General features: G+C 39.1%; 1 protein-coding gene across 4 annotated transcripts in view; it reads right to left on the bottom strand.

The window, feature by feature from the left end:
- Positions 1–17,730, bottom strand: part of LOC138739103 (kelch-like protein 1) — a 394,023-nt gene that overhangs the window by 92,803 nt on the left and 283,490 nt on the right. For all 4 annotated transcript variants that reach the window (XM_069890588.1, XM_069890587.1, XM_069890589.1 and 1 more), the window contains one exon: positions 11,399–11,611. In XM_069890588.1, coding sequence (XP_069746689.1) covers positions 11,399–11,611 — 213 coding nt within the window. The remainder of the gene's footprint in view (positions 1–11,398; positions 11,612–17,730) is intronic.

Below are 17,730 nucleotides of genomic sequence, written 5' to 3'. Positions count from 1 at the left end.
ACTGATGTCTTCCACCATCTCAGGAAACTGTTCACACACTCATTTACATATACATAACACCCCCCAGTGGTGCACTACAGTTGCTACAGTGAGAAGGGTGCATTCTTATGTGGTTACAAAATAGTTCACTTTATCCTGACTACATAACAAACCCTCCTTCTCAAGATAAAGAAAAATGTAGTGTTCTTTATCACTTAGTGCAACTTAAGTAACAATTTGTACTCTATTTACACAACTATTTTTAAATAGTTCTTATCGATATCACACTGGCGGTAGTATGTTGCTTCGCCATCTTATGGATTGGGCTCTGTACTGCTGGTACACGTGTAGGTGATGGAGCTTGTTGTGCTTCACCTGACAACTGTTGTGTTGATGTTTTGGTATTAGTGGTTGTGGTCTCTTCACCTGATACCTTACTTGATATTGGTGTTGCAGGCTTTGCTGGTATTAAAGCTTTTTGCTGCATCACATTTTGTGTCAGCCAGATGTGAATTCTGTTACTCCTCAGCTGATTGCCAGAGTCTATCTCGACAATGTATAATCTCGGTGTCTCACCTTCACTGTCCTATCCTTGTGTTCTCTTCTCCTTTCCCACACTTTTAATAGAATCAGAATTTGTTGTTATGAATGCGTCACAAAATATACTGTTTTGTGACAGCTTCATAGTGCAAACATTTATATAAAGCACCCTGCAGAATAAATAAAAAGAGTGCAAGAAAATTCAAAGTAAGTCAGTGTTTGTGGTTCCTTGGTCATTCAGGAACCTGATGGCAGAGGTGACGAACCTTTATCATTTCCAAGTTTTGATGAGAGATTGTTATACAGCATTGTCAACTTCTTTTCATTCTTCACAGACACTGCCTAAGTCGATACAGTATTTTTGTTTTACGTTAGTTTCCCCACATCTGCAGCATTTTATTTTCATGTATTTGTATTCACTGCTGTCAGTACTCTAAATTCTTTTCATGCCTATACCAAGATCCATGCCAGAAGTCAGAAATCTCTGTCTATATATTTTTAATGCATCTGGTTTTTTTTAATGATCCTCTCATCATAGATCTGCCAAATGACTGAAGACTCTCAAACACACAAAACATTGACAGGGTTTGGAGGGAAGGTTATTTTGTCATAAGCCTGAAGCAAACTCATCAGCTTCCACCTGAATGTGACTACAATGATGAAAGGCTTTCCAGGGCCCAATGCTTCTGATTCACACTTTGAAACCAACCTCTGTGGTGCTATGTGCCTCATTTCTAATCTCATGCAAATGCTTGGTTTGTTAAATTTTCAAATAAAAAGAGAAACGTCGGACTTAATTTGAGCAGCTTATGCCTTTTTATCTTCAATTCAAACTTCTGTACTTGACTGCTATTTTTTTTTGTTGAGGACTCCACTTTTTATACGAGTTGCTGGATTCATGGACATCACAGATGTGCCATTTAAGCCCAAGGCACTATCTTGAAAAGCCATTTTAGATACACATCCAAGGTCCAGCACTTTGACTCACTTGGAAAATAAAGAAATATTTTAACTTGTAGCAGCATCTATTATTTCTCCATAGTGACTGACTTCTAACAGCCAACAGAAATCTATTTCCCCATAGAGTCTGGGAGGCAATTATTCTGTACTAATCCTGTGCAGAGGTGCCTGTAATATGCTTGTGGTTCACTGATGTCCACCACAGGCAGACTCCTGTGGCTCAGAACACCATCAGCACCAACCTGTCCAAGAATTGACCTTTGTGAGACTGAAATTCAATGACACTTGGTTTAAGGCTGTCTTTGTCCATTGGGCATAGCTGGCACTTGTCAGCATGATAAATGCATTTGGATGCTGACTGGCATGCCTAGCATTTGCAACATTTTGTGTTTACATTTCAAATTTCTAGCATCTGGATTTAAAAAAATATATATCTTTTTTGACCCATTATGCATGAAAACAGAAAAAAATAAGAGTGGTCATTTCAGTTCTTTGAGCCTTCTCTTCTATTCAAGAGAACCAGAGCTAATCTGCTACTTTCAAAGCATATCCCACTTTTTCTCCTCGTCCCCTGATACCCTTTGTTCCTGGAAATCTATCTGCTTCGATCATGTGTGGTGTTATTTGGCATCCACTACTTTTTGCAGAAGTGAATTCCACACCTTCTGAATGCAGAAAATAGTAATCTCTGCATGAAATGTTTTACACCACTTTGTGAGACACTAAAATGACCACAAATTATGCAGTGCTTTTTGAAATCATTGTGTAATTTCATCATAAAGCAAGGAAACAGGCTCATTCGGCCATCTCATCACTGCTGATCACCAAGCACCCATTAAGCTAAATCCAATCTTTTATTCTTCCCACATTACAAACAACACTATTCAGATTTTATCACTCGCCTACAAGCCCGGGATATTTTTAGACAGCCAATTAACACACCAATCCTCACATTTTTAGGACATGGGAAGTAACTGGAACCCCTGGAGGAGTTACAGAAGAAGCCATCTGTGGGCTGCTGCATCTTGCGGTTGAAGGGCCCACATAGGCTGCGGCTGCTGGAGATTAGCTCGTGTGAACCAAGTATTGGAACTGGATTTCGAAAAGGTGCTGAGGGTGAGAAGAGCTCCTAAAGGACCACGGACACTAAAGGCTTCCTAATTGTATCAGAGGTTTGGAGCTAGAGCTCAGGTTGCCGATGGAGTCTGTTCAGACTCTTTGAAATGATTCACTTTTGCTTCTGTTTCTGTTATTGTTAGGGTCACTCATGGCGATTCTTGGCCTTATGTCATTCAAAAGTTGAAGTATCATGTGACAATAAAAGGATCCTTTGAACTTTTGATTGAGGTACAAATCCCACACATACAATAGAGCACAGGATGTCAGGATTGAACTCAGGATTCTGGTTGTGGGGTAACATCTTTTCTCCTGTGGATATGATGAAATATGGAAAGCTCAATTTATACACAGTGGGATCTTATGGGTAGCACATGATTATAACCAAATAACCATTTTTCAAAATGTTAAGTGAGCATTCAGTCTTGGCCAGAATGCAAGTAAGTGCTGAATTCCCTGGTCACTCATAGCTACTGTAACTTCAAATTAATGTCAATTAAATATACCCTATTCTGTTTAGGATTTGTGCCCTAAACCTCCACAATGCTTGATGAAGGCTTTCAGCCAAATCACCATAGTGCTGGGACATAAATTCTTCCCAAAATCTTGCTTTGTAAGGTATGGCAGGGACGATCCTGATTAGACCAGCAAGATCAACAAGCCTGAGGTTGTCGTCAGGGGAGGATGAAGGGAGACTGAGGTGTTTAAAATTCAGAATGATTGAATGGAGATGAACAGGGAGTTAATTGGTCAGCAACTGGATGGAAGTTGGGGGAAGTGATTGATGGGCGTTAGGGATCACCGTCTGTCAGAGTGGTAGCTCTTGCAGAGCTATAACCTATGTGGCAGGAGACATGGAGCTGCAAGATGGGTTTAGTCTTGAAGCCCTTTCTGAACCAGCACTGCCATGATGAACCTCCTTCTTTTGGTTTCATAATTTTCTATGATTTTACATCCCTTTAGATTGTCATACCAATTCCATTATGTTTCTGTGGCAGTTCATTGCTCTTCCTTTTTCCTTCAGCTTGAATGCTTTCTCACTCTTTTTTTTTAAGGTTGTGAATCATGTCAATTGAATTTTTGAGCTCAGATGCATTCTCCACTGAATATTGGCCAGTGTGTGCTAAACTCAAGCAATGAAGGATTAAAATGTCAGGCTGACAAGCATATTTAATTCTGCTAAGGAAAGCTTTGACAGTACTCAGTTTACCATTTCGTACAGTGTCAATAATAATTCCTGGACTTTCCAAGGGTACAATTGTTTATAGACAAAGCAGTTTCATCCAATCAATAATCAGGTCACCTGCTTAATTCTTCACATTTTATACTTTATCTGGTTTGGAATTTAGACAACTCATATAGTACATATGGTTGCTCTTCATAGACTACGGTTCAGCCTTCATTATTCCCTCAGATGTGGTCAAGAAGCTCCAAACCCTGGGTCTCTGCACCCCCACTGCAACTGAATTTTTGAATCCCTCATTGGAAGACCACAGTCAGTATGAATGGAAAAAAGGTCTCCTCATTGACGATCAACACAGGCGCACCTCAAGGATGTGTGCTTAGCCCACTGCTCTACTCACTCTATACCCATGACACTGTGGCTAGGCACAATACAAATGAGATTGACAAATTTGCCGATGACACCACAGTTGTGGGCAGAATCTCAGACGGCAATGAGGAAATGTACAGTAGAGAGATAAATTAGCTAGTTAAGAGGTGTTACAATATCAATCTTGCACTCACCATTAGAAAAACCAGGGAGATGACTGTGGACTTCAGGAGGAAACCAGAAGAAAACAAAACAGTCCTTATCAAGGGATCAGCAGTGGAGAGGGTCAAGAAGTTCAGATTCCTGTGTGTCAATATCTCTGAGGATCTATTTGGAATTTCCATGCTGATGAAATCATGAAGAAGCCTCACAAATGGTCATATTTTGTAAGGAGTTTGAGAAGATTCAGCTTATCACTGAAGACTCTCAAAAACTTCTACAGGTGTACCGTGGAGAGCATTCTGCATTACTATCTGGTTTGGAGTTGCCAACGTTCAGGACAAGAAAAATCTCCAGTGGGTTGTTAATGCAGCCTATGATATCACAAGCACCTGACTTCACTCCATCAAGGACATTTACAAGAGGGGGTGTCTTAAGAAAGAAGCCTCTATTCTCATTTTGTAAGGTGGTTTCTATAAATGTTTGCACATAAATTCTAATTTTGATATGGTACCACAGAATAAAATCAAACAAGTCAATAAGATAAAACAATACAGTCAGCCTAACTCAGAACAATGCACAATTACTCAACTTTCACTTTCAACCTAAAGTATTGGAGTTGCAAATTATTCCCAAACTGTAACTGACAATACACCTCAAAAGGGTTCAACAACGATTTTGTAATCTGGTCCAGAAACTGCTGATGTCAAGAGTTCATTACAGTTTAAAAAAAAAATAATTGACAAGAAACAATTTTCCAAAATAAAGCTCAATTAAATGGTCTCTTTCTGAGTTAGCTAAATTATCATGAATTTCTCATTTCTCCTTTGTACTCATTTTCAGGATTTGGCAACACTGACAAGTCAGCATTTATTGGTTATCGCTAGATTGGATATTATTAGCAGACCAAGGGACGTTATTATCTCATAAATAATAAGTGCACCTTCATAGTTTCCTTTATGTGACTCTTCACTAACATTTGTAAAATCCGTTACAAAGGATGCAAAACTTTCCAATATGTGGCTGGTTCAACTATGTATCAAAATCAATTCACAAGGTACATAAACATACTGACATAGACCATACAACTTTAGCTACCTGCATATATTAAATTATTCAGTAGTTGATTGTATACATTTATGAAATTATGCAATTAACACTGTTTATAGAGTAATACTGTCCATGTTAAAATAATTAAATGTAAGTGTGCTCATTTTAGTTTTCTCAGTTTAAAACATTGCTTCAATAGCAATTTGATATCTATTCTAGAAACCATTTATTCAAATAAGTTCGACATTCTGTACTGTATATTAATCCATAAATAACTTGTACAAAATATTTCTATATATTTAATTGAAATGCCAAACTTAGTGTGGCTAATATTTATTAACCACAACAGCAGTTAAAATTATACATTGATATTAGATTTTAACCAAATGCCAAAGAGTACCAATATTATTTTCTACTCAAGTCACCTCAGAATTGTGCCTCTGTATTCATAGCTTGACTGAGCCTGGTTCCTTTCCTACTGCTATGACTGAAGTCAGGAAGTTGTTGACTCTGCATTGTTTCTGATCTGTGCAGTTAGGTGTTGACAGTTGGAGGGAGGAGAGGATTGGAAATTAAATATCCAAAGATATTAGGTAATACGGAAGGACAGGCAGGAAGGCAAGGGAGGTGGAGCAGTGCTCTTAGTTAAGGATGAGATCATGGCAATAATAAGAGATGATCTAAGAAGCAAAATGTTGAATCCATTAGGAAGAATAAAAGATAAAAATAATCACTGGTGGGAGTTGTCTATAAGCCACCCAATAATAACATTACGGTGGCACAGGCAATAAACCAAGAAATATCAGAGACATGCAGTTATTGTGGGGACTTGAACATGCATATAGATTTGGTGAATCAGGTTGGTCAAGGCAAACCTGAGGAGGACTTCATAGAATATATCTGTAATACCTTTCTTGAACAGCAGGTTTCTGAACCTAGAGATGCATTAAATTAGTGATCTTGTAGTTGGGGATCCTCTTGGACAGACTGAGGGTACAATAGTTTGGTCTAAAATTAATGTATTTATGACTAAATAAAAGAAACTACAAGGGGATAAGAGAGGAGTTGGCCAGGATAGACTGGAAACACATGTTATATGGAGGTGGTTGAGGAACAGTGGAAGACTCTCAGAGATTTTTCAAGGTGCTCAACAAAAGTATATTCCAGTTAAAAGCAAGGACAGTAAGGTTGGGGGCAGCCAGCCTTGGATAACAAAGGAGATCAAGGAAGGCATCAAACTAAAAACTTGTGTACAAAGTCGCCACGAGCAGTGGGAAGCTAGAAGACTGGGAAAATTTTATAAAGTAGCAATGAATCATAAAGTAAGCAATAAAGAGAGGAAAGGTAGATTATGAACAATGATTAGCACAAAATATAAAAAAATTACAGTAATTTTTTAAAATCATTATATAAAGTTGAGGAATGTGGCTAAAGTGAAGGTTGGTCCCTTGGAGGATGGGAAGAGGGAATTGACATTGGGTAATGAGGAATTGAATGACTATTTTGTGTCAGTCTTTACAGTGGAGGACACGTCCACCATGCCAAGACTGACATTATGGATATGATGGGAGGTGAGGACAGATGCAATAGCTATCACTAAAGAGATAGTACTGGGAAAACTTGTGGGTCCAAAGATAGATAAATCCCCTGGTCCTGATAGAATTCTGAAAGAAATTTCAGAAGTTATAGAGGAGATTTTGGTGATTATTTACCAAAATTGACTGGACTCTGGGCAGATTCTGGCAGATTGGAAGATGGCAAATGTCACACCATTATTTAAATAAAAAGATGTAGGCAAAAGGCAGGGAACTATAGACCAGTCAATTTAATATCTGTCATTGGGAAACTGCTTTAAGCTATCATTAAACAATAAATATTGAGGCATATGGAACAAAATGGATCCATCAGGCAGATGCAGCATTGATTCAGCAAAGGTAGGTCCTGTTTGACAAACTTACTGGAGTTCTTTGAGGATATAACAGAGAATGGTAGATAGAGGGGAGAGATGGGCGTCGTTAACTTGGATTTCCAGAAATTGTTCGATAAGGTGCCATGTAAAAAATTGATACATTAGATAAGGATGCATAGAGTTGGAGGTAATGCATTAGCATAGATAGAGAATTGGTTACCCAATAGAAAACAGAGATTTGCCATGTTGGGTGGTTTTCAGGTTGGCAATCAACGTTAAGTGAGGTGCTGCAGGGGCCATCAACTGTTTATGATATACATTAATGATCTGGAAGAGGGGACAAAGTGAAGTGCATTAAGTTTGCTGATGACATGAAATTGAGTGAAAAAGTAAATTTTATAGAGGATACAGAGAGTCTGCAAAGATATATAGATAGGTTAAATGATTGGGGAAAAGTCTGGGAGATGGAGTAGAATGTTGGTAAACTTTGAAAGGGAAAATGGAAAAGCAGAATATTATTTAAATGGAAATGCCACACAGAAGGACTTGGGAGTGCTTGTGCAAGGATCACAAAAGGTTAGTTTGCAGGTTCAGACGGGTATCAAAAAGACAAATGGAATGTTGGTCTGCATTGCTAGAGGGATTGAATTTAGGAGCAGGGAGGTTAAGCTGCACCTTTACAAAGCACTGGTGAGGCCACATCTGGAATACTATGTGCTGTTGTTATCTCCTTACTTGAGGAAGGATGTTCTGACTTTGGAGGTGGTACAGAGGAGGTTCCAGAGATGAGGGGGTTAGCCTATAAGGAGAGATTGAGTTGACTGGGCTATACTCTCTTGAATTTAGAAGAATAAGATGGCATCTTATAGAAATGTATAAAATTATGAAAGACATAGATAAAATAGAGTTTAGTAAGTTCTTCCCATTGGTGGGGGAGAATAGAATTGGGGACATAGCTTCAAGATCCACGATAGTAGATTTAGGATAGAAATTAGAAGAAACTGCTTTTCCCAGAGGATGATGAATCTATGGAATTTGTTGCCCATTGAAGCAGTGGAGTCTACCTCAGTGAATATATTTAAGACAAGGTTGGATATATTTTTACAAGTAGGGGAATTAAGCGATATATGGAAAAGGCAGGTGGGTGGAGATGAGCTGATCATCAGATCAACCATGATCTCATTTATTGGCAAAGCAGGCTTGACCAGCCAGATGGCCTACTCCTGCTTCTATTTCTTATAGAGCAGCTGCTCTAATATTACTTTGGCCACTACATTGAGCAAGGTACAGCAAGTCCAGAATGAGACTAACATTAATCAGGGAATCACTGGAATTCTGATTATATCCACAGTGCAATATGTTCTTTTCCCATGCCAAAACTAGAGGGCTATGTTAGGGTGAGCTGTAAGACATTTAAAAGAGATATTCAAAAGGATACTTTCACCCAGAGGGTAAATGGAAACAGAAACTTACTGTCTGATTGGAGGTAAAGGTTTGTATTTTCACAGCATTTAAGGAAAAGGGAAGCATGGTTGGCGAAGAGTGCGGCACAGATGGCATAGCAGTTAGCGCAATGCCTTTACAGCGCCAGCGATCGGGACCAGGGCTCTAATCCCATGCTGTCTGTAAGGCATTTGTACGTTCTCTCCATGTCAGGGTGGGTTTTCCCCAGGGTGCTCCGGTTTCCTCCCACTGTTTGAAACGTGCCAGGGTATAGGTCAATTGGGTGTAAATTGGGCGGCACAGACTTGTGGCCAAAATGGCCTGTTACTGTGCTTTATGTCTGATTTTTTTTTTAAGTACCAAAATAAGCACATTAATCTCCAAGGAACAAAGGGCTATAGTTCTGTAAATGAGATTGGTATTAATGGAAATGAATATCATGGGCCAAAGTCTTCTTGTTGAATAGAGACTTTGTTTCAATTCAGTGGCTGAATTCTGTCATTGTTGACCCCTTCATTAGAAAAATGGGCTTTACACTCAACATCTGCAATCTGTCTTCCAGCAACCTGCCCTGTCTCTACAGCATTGTCCTCCCACAATGAAGGTTCGTGTTCACATCCCTAATCTTGGATGCTACCTGTCTGTGAAGGAAGTTATCAACGAGGAAATTTCTCATCGTCTTTAATGTGCCACCACTGTCTTTGTCTAACCAGGAAAAGGGGCTTGAAATTCAAGGTCTTAAACTGGGCACAAAATTCATGGTCCATTTAGTTCTTAGGAATAATTATCTCCAATTATCTGACCTAGGCCAAGCATGATTACATGATGGTTAATAAAGCACACCAACGGCCTTACTTTCCACTAGATTAAGATGAAGGCATGTCCTTCTTGTCCCTCAACATCTTCCACAGGTGTATCTTTGTTCAAGATCAGATGAAGCTGCAGAAGGTGGTGAATGCAGCTCAGAATGTTATCCTCCCTTCATGGACACGATTTATGTCTCCTGCTGCCCAGGAAAGGTGCACAATATATGCAAGTACCCATCACAACCCATACGAACCTTCTCCCAACAGGGAAAAGGCTCAAAAGTGTGAGAGCACAACCCAACAGGATTGAAGACGCTTTCTTCTCCACAGCCACCAGGTTGCTAAATAAATCCCACAACAGCATTTCTCCTGTATGGTATGAATTGATTTTTTTTTTCCCTCACAGTAACTCTGTAAATTGTGGGCTTCTACATTTTATGGCTGCTTGAATTTTAGAAATAACTTGTCAGATTCCTTGCAAAAGAACCCATCTTACTGTTCTGGCTACAATGCAACAAATAAACAAACAAATCTGCATGCTTCTGAGTCTTGAATGACTGACATCAGGCACCTTAAAGGATATCAATTAGTGTTGTTTCTGCAAAGCCAACCCACTGAGAGAATAAGCAAGTCAATGTGAAAGTCCCGAGCATTGCATTCATCTTGCACTCAGTGTGCTGAGAAAACCGTGTCACTCGCATACGCAATACAATAGTCCCAATAGAGACACTTAGTTCCGAGCTCTACCACAGGAGAACATTACTAGGCAGACAACAAAGGCTCTTCAAGGGAAATTATTCTTTTCTTCCTTCCCCAGTTCTGACAAAGAGTCTTTAACTGAAACATTTACACTCTTTCTCTTTATACAAATGTTGCATGATATGCTCATTATTTCCAGCATTTTCTGTTTTTATTGCAGACTTCAAACATTTGGAATTTTTTTATTATATATATTTTAATTTCCTCACCTCTGTCCATTTCTCTGAGTAATAATTAGTCCAGAGGAGATCTGGGATGGTAAAAGCATAAGAGATTTTTAAATGGAATTCGACTTTTTATAAAAAAAAAACAATTGACTTTTTTTTAGACCTACAGCACGGTAACAGGCCATTCAGCCCATGAGTCTGTGCCACCCAATTTACACTCAACTAACCTACACCACCGATATGTTTTGAAAGGTGGGAGGAAACTAGAGCCGCCAGGAAAAACCAACGCAGACATGGGGAGAACGTACAAAGTCCTTATACACACCACGGGATTTGAACCTCAGTCCCGAGTGCTGGCGCTGCAAAGGCATTACGATAACCACTATGCTAATTGTGCCATATCCTCTTGAAAGAGTACCCTGGCAGAAATGAAATGGCAATTTTACTCTCAAATCATAGAGCTCTAGTTGATATTGAAGATCTTCAGTAGAAGGAAGGGCAGGAGTCATAGGGGAGTGACGTGCGAGGGTGGAAAGAGAGGGGAAATTTAAAAATGGTGCCAGGAGAAACAACAGAATAAATATGTGTTGTGTAGTTATACAAATAATTCAGCAATAAAATCTTTTAGGGAAAAGAAAATAGCACTGTAGCACAATCAATAACCACACGCAGACACAAAGAAAGTGATTAAAGGCTTTGATATTCTGAATCATCCAGCACATAACTGCATACTTCTGGCCCAGATCCAAGGCTGGTATTGAGGGAGGAGACTAGGGCTCTCAGCCTAGTCTATTAGGAAAGTATGGGGAGGAGTTATCACATCAGAGATGGGTCAGCCTGAGCAGTCCGGTGAGGTCCTCACCTGCATTACCATGTTCCATCACAAACATATTTTAATATTGGAGATTAAACAAAGAGGGAAGAAGCAGCAATAAAAAGAACAGAGCTGTTAACTTACCTGAGGTGGGAGCAGTGGTAACCTGATGTATGCAAGAAGTGTGCCGAGGTCATGACATCTCCTTTGCGCATCGTATTTCACCCACATCATAAGGGCATGAAATATTGTCTCTTCATCTGGAACATTCACATCATCACTTACTAGAAGTTTCAGGATGTCATCTGTAGGCAGTAGCAGAAACTCCTGATTTTTGATCACCTCCATAATGTGTTCCTGAGAAATTAAGAGAAACATCTTTGCTTCAGAAATAATCACAGAATCTTCTGCAGGTGCACCATTGAAAATGTCCTATTGGTTTTCATCACTCTGTGGTATGCAAAGTGCTCCACCCAAAACCACAAGAAACTGCAGCGGGTTGTTAATGTGGGTCACACCATCAATAATCCCCACCCCCACACCATCGACTCCATCTATAATTCATACTGCTTTGGAAAGACAGTCAACATGTAGAAAGACATCCTAATTACATGCTCTGCAGTCTCTTTCCCACTAGGAAGAAGAATCACATTTGTGAGATCATGTCCTACAAGATTTAATAACAATTTCTTTGCTGATATTATCAGACTCCCAAATGAATGCCAAAAATTGTAAAATTACATTGCCTTTGTTCCGTACCAACTGTTCTCTCTCAGTAATGCTACACTTCTGCATTTTTGTACCATGCCTTATTTATTGTATGAAATATGTGATATCTACTGGTTTGCTCACAAAACAACCTCTATCGCTGGATCTTGGAATATGTGACATTAAATGAACTTGAGCCTTTACAAACATAAATAGTCCCAAATTTATAAGGGTCAGTCTTATCCCCAATATTGCAACCACTGCTGGTGATGTAATTTTGGTATTCTACTATCCATATAATACCTGGAAATCCATATTGTATCTTTGGTTTTCAAATTCAAAGACAAGCTTGCTAATCGATCCTTTGTCAGTCATGGAAACCAGCCCTTTGGCTCCTCTAGCTTCCCTTTAAACATCCATCATCTGGTCATTTCTTTATCTGTTCAGCAGTCAAACTTACTGCAGATATCACAAATGTACTGATTACCACAATTTTTAGAAAGTTCTGAGTCGACCATGTATAAAACCGTATTGTTGGGCTTTGTTTAGGAGACGATGTGATGAAAATGCTACTAGGCGTATTTTGTATCGTTGTTAAAGCTCTGGTGCATTAGCCAAGAAACCGTCTACCATAAAACATGATTAATAAATGACATTTCATATTCAGGTGCAATACTCATAAGGTCTATGAAGTTAATATATACAAGACATAAGACAATCAGATTGAAAGTCTTCATTCATGATTATATATTTGTCTAAATTAGGTGAATTAAAATTCAAGTACAATCATTTGATGGTTTAAGTAATGAAATAAATTAACACTTTCCATCTAATGTATTGACCATTTGCTTTGAACATATGCCCTCCTAACCTTTGTCTTTGACAATCAGAGAATAAGTGAGAAAATAATCTATCTGATCCAAAACATAAGCATAGTAATACTCCTTGTGTGAAAAGATGCAGTAAAGTTTCAATGCATAGATATTTTCAGCATTACAATCAGGTTAAACAATGAATGTGTTGATACCTTTAGCCAAGTCAATAAGCCCTTTCAAGCTGCTGTGTAAAATGGGGTTAACTGGGCAATTTGTCCAGTTAGTGCCCCACTCATGTGGCAGCTTGAAAGGGTCTGCATGGTCCAAATACAACTTGGTCCTTGACCTACCTACCTCAGAGGTAGTCAGGGAACCCAGTTAAACTTACCTAGGTCATGTCCACGGTGGCTTGCAAATGAAAATGGCCAACCTGTTGTTCTGGTGATGTCGGTGCTTGCATGCGTGTATCACCGGGTTGCTTGTACTGAAATGCGCAGTGCTTACATCTTGCTGCTCCTCCAATGACTGCAGCATTCGCCTGACAGCGGCAGTCCCAACAGTTGCCTGCTGTACTGCAGCACAGCAGAGTTGATTAGCCAGCAACTGAAGATCGTTCCCATTCCCGATTAGGACTTTGATTTGTCACTTTCGGTAGTATTTCTGGTAAGTGCGTGGCACATTATTCAACTCGTCTTCATGGGGGCAGGATCCCCCTTAAATTGCCGGGTTGGCAATTTAATGGGTCGATCCACCTGCAGCTTAAAAGGGGCTGGAAGCACCTTTTCCCCACTAATAGCACCTGGGTCCCAGGAAGGCTAACCAGGTGCTGCAGCTTAAAAGTGCCTTATGCTCCTGCATCTTCAAGCAACTAATTGATAACTCGAGTTACACTAGTCCACCTATCATCTTGCACTTGTTGAATGACCATGGACCTTTGGTCCTGCAACAATATAAAATGATCATCCCTGTTTTTAAAAAAAAATCTTATTTTCCTCCCCATTTCTACCTCCATAACTACCCCATCCTCAGCATCCAAAAATACTAACAATTAACTAAAGCAGATGTATATGGCAATAGAAAAAAATGTACTCAATTGTACTTGCCTTATTCGACAAAGGAAATGACAAAATTGAGATGATTGACATCATTCCTACTACTGTCCAGAGAATAAGTGAGAAAATAATCCATCTGATCCAAAGCATAAGTATAGTAATTGCTGGACACAAAGTAGACCATAACCTACCATAGGGTCTAACACCATTTTCAATGCACCAGACAGATGTGCTGACATCTCACCTTCACTATCCAGCTATAAATCTGCATAATATGGATCATTGCTTCATCTTCAATAAAGAACAAGTTAAATCCTCATTTTTGGTGAATAATAATTTATCTCACAGCCTGTCACTCTGTTGAGGAGCTGAATTCATCAAAAACCCAAAGAAATAAATACTCTAGCATGCTTATCTTTGATCACTGCATGTGATGCTTCAGGGCTGACATTCCGCCTGAACAAATTAAAATACTTATCAAGAACAGTTCAAATAAATATTAAATTAATATTGAACCTGCATTGATTTCACATGAAATTTAAAGGGAGCAGATATTTACATTGTTCTTTGAATGACAGTGAGAGATCACAGACCTCAAGGCAGATTTCTTTTGATTGATCAATCGATATGAAAAAAATGGAAATAAATATGACCTTTCAGGGACAACTTAACATTGAGCAAATGGGTTCTGACTGCTGGTCAATTATCAAGTCACAGTGTGGACATCTAATAATAACAGAATGTTTTTTTTTCAAACAATGCATGAAGGTCATTATTGGAAACAGCATACTGTTTGAACAGTGGTGTTAATGTGAGACACAAATTTACACAGCACACTGCATTGATTTTTTTTGAACCACTGAGCTATATAACTAACCTGCACCAACAATTAGCTATACAATTAAATTATTCCATGAAAGATCTGATCTTACATTAATGGAAGCCCTTGTGATCACAAATATACATGATCATAAGGTTTGATTTTTTTCATCTCACTGTTCTGATCTTTATACTTTGTGATGGATACCTCAGTGGTACGACCCAAAAAATATTTATTAATTTTGAAATACCTTTCCTTTAAGAAATAGGTTCACAAAGTGAGTTATTTTATCTGAAAATATTGCCATTATTTTCAAAATATTAATGCTTAAACTTAGATTTTATGCCCAAGTCACAGAATCAAACAACATGGAAGCAGGAGACACAAAAGATATGGCAGATGTTGGAAAGTGAAGCTAAACATAATCTACCAGTAGTAGCATCAACAAGAGGAAAAAAAATGGTTGTGTAAACATGACAATGTCTGACTCCTCCCACCTTCCCTGTTTACAATAGCTTCTCTATCCAGTCTTGATAAAGGGCTCTGACTTGAATCATGGAATTTATTTCTCACCAACCAACTGAGTTCCTCCAGCAGATTGTGATTAGCTTCAGTATGGAAACAGGCATTTTGAAACACCAGGTCTGTACTAATCATCAAACACCCATCTACACTATTTCTAACTTATTCTCTCCACATTCCCACCATTTCCTCCCAGAATCTTCCACTCACCTACCCACTTGGTGGCAATTTATAGGCACCAATTTAACTCCCAACCTACATCCCTTTGGAATGAGTGAGGAAGCAGGAGCATCCAGAATAAGCTCTGTAGTCAAAGGAAGAACATACAGATTCCACATAGAGTTTGTGATGTTTCATTTATTGTGATAAAGAAACTTGGGTTCTATATTTTAGTAACAACTCATGACCTCATAGGGCATCCATTTTGCATCTAATCTGAGGTGCAACATTTTGCCTCTGACACCCTTTAGTGGTAGGAGGATCACCAACTTCCAGTCATCATATCCTGTTTTTTTCAAGATGTTCAATCTAGCAACATTACATGCTAATATAGTATTCATTTCAATTTAAAGTTATACACAAACATAAGCACAAATATCAACTTTTTAAGTGTGCAGTTTTTAAAATCTTTTTAGAGATTCAGCCTGTCAGGAGCTTTGATAATGCATGGGGATCTTCTCAACATAGGTGCATGAGACAGCTCCACTGGTCCACTACTGTATAGCACTAGCGGTGTTTACTCTGTTGTGGTACCGGCTGGATCCTTTGCATTTGTTTGTTCTTGTAGCATTACTTACATTTTCATCAGACTCTTTGGATTCCTCCTCAGTATTTGACCATCCTCTGTTCTGACAGAGTAGGATCTGGGATTTATATCCTACAAAACAGTGGCTTTCTTGTCCCAGGTGTTGGAATCCCCAAGTCTCACTGTGTCATGTTATGCCAGTGCCCCTAAGCTTCTTGCTTACTTGTCATAGTTTGCTTTTTTGTCTCCTTCGCAGATGTTTTTGTTTATTTTACACATCTGTTCTTTTTTGGGTCTGCAGAGTAGGAAAGTGGGGTGTGTAGTCTATGTCCCATCAGGAGATAAAGCTCAGTAACTCAACAAAGCTAGATAAGGATCTGAATCACTGTCTAGTGCTTTCTTGAGCAGCTGTTTTAACTATGTGAACTCCTTTCTCTGCTTTACCATTTGACTGGGGATGCAGAGGACTTGAAGTTACATGCCAAAAATCATACTCTTCTGCAAACTCCTGGAATTCTCTACAACTGTAGCATGGTCCATTGTCATGATTTACAAAGATCAATTTCATATATTTGATCATGCAGGCTACAGATATGCTGGAAAGCAGCGGCATCTCAGGATAGATCAATAAATAGTCAATAACTAGCAACTAATTATTTCCAAGCAGGTGGAACACATCAGTCCCACTTTCTGCCATGGCTCCTCTGGTAAGTCAGTGATGGTCATGGGTTCCTTTGGCTGCTTTGTGTGATGTTTCAGACAGGGCTCACAGCTTGAGATTTTTCTGTTTATGTCAGCATTTATCCCTGGCCAATAAACAGCACTTCTGGATCTCCTCTTGCATTTTTCCATTCCGAAGTGCCTGTCATGCAGCCTCTTCACCTTCTCTTGTCACAGTGATTGAGGAATGATAATTTTTCTCTGACTGAGTAGAAGCTCATTGACAACACTCAGCTCAGCTCTGATGTTGTAGTATGGCTGACATTCACTTCCAGGCCAATCTTCAATCAGATTCTTGATGACCTACCGTAGAACTGTGTCCTTTTCTGTTTCAGCTGTGTTCTGCTTGGATTTCATGTCAGATATGGGAAGAGATTCAGTGATCAGGTTCACATGGAAATTCACATCTGTCTCCATGGAACTCTGTGTGCTTCACTCTGCATTGTTGCCTTGGACAACACATCAGTCAGCACAATATGTTTCCCTGGTGTGTACACCAATTCAAGGTCATAATGTGGTAGCTTTATGATTTGTCTTTGGATTCGTGGCAACATCTCACTGAGATTTTTCTTGATTATCGCTATTAATGGCTTGTGGTCTGTCTCTGCCATGAATGTTGGTATATCATACATATAACTGTAGATTTCTTGAGTCCATAGGCCAGACCTAGACACTCTTTCTCAGTCTGTACATGTCGGCATTCAGATGTAGTCATCATCCTTGACGCGTATGCAACTGCCCTCCAATTTCCCCCCACAACCTGAAGTAGTGTGGACCCTTTTTCCATCTTTTGAAGGATTCATAGATATTTTTGTCCTCTGGATTAGTCAAAGAATGTCAAAAGGTCTGGTTCTGTAGTTAGAATAATCTTCAGTCATCCCTATTTTTCCTCTTGGTTGGCAGTCCACTTAAATTCACATTTGTCCTGTAACAACTTCCTCAGTATGATGTTTTGGAAGACAGGTTTGGTATGAATTTACCAATGAAATTGATCATTCCCAGCATTCTTAATATACTTTTTTTTGGTCAGTGGGTCTGGGCATCTCTAAAATTGCTTTCACCTTGCTCTTCTCTGGCTCCACACCTGCCTCTGA

This window comes from Narcine bancroftii, chromosome 7, assembly GCF_036971445.1.
Source record: "Narcine bancroftii isolate sNarBan1 chromosome 7, sNarBan1.hap1, whole genome shotgun sequence".
Taxonomy (NCBI): domain Eukaryota; kingdom Metazoa; phylum Chordata; class Chondrichthyes; order Torpediniformes; family Narcinidae; genus Narcine; species Narcine bancroftii.
The sequence above is the reverse complement of the archived record's forward strand: the minus strand, read 5'-3'. Positions and strand labels throughout refer to the sequence as shown.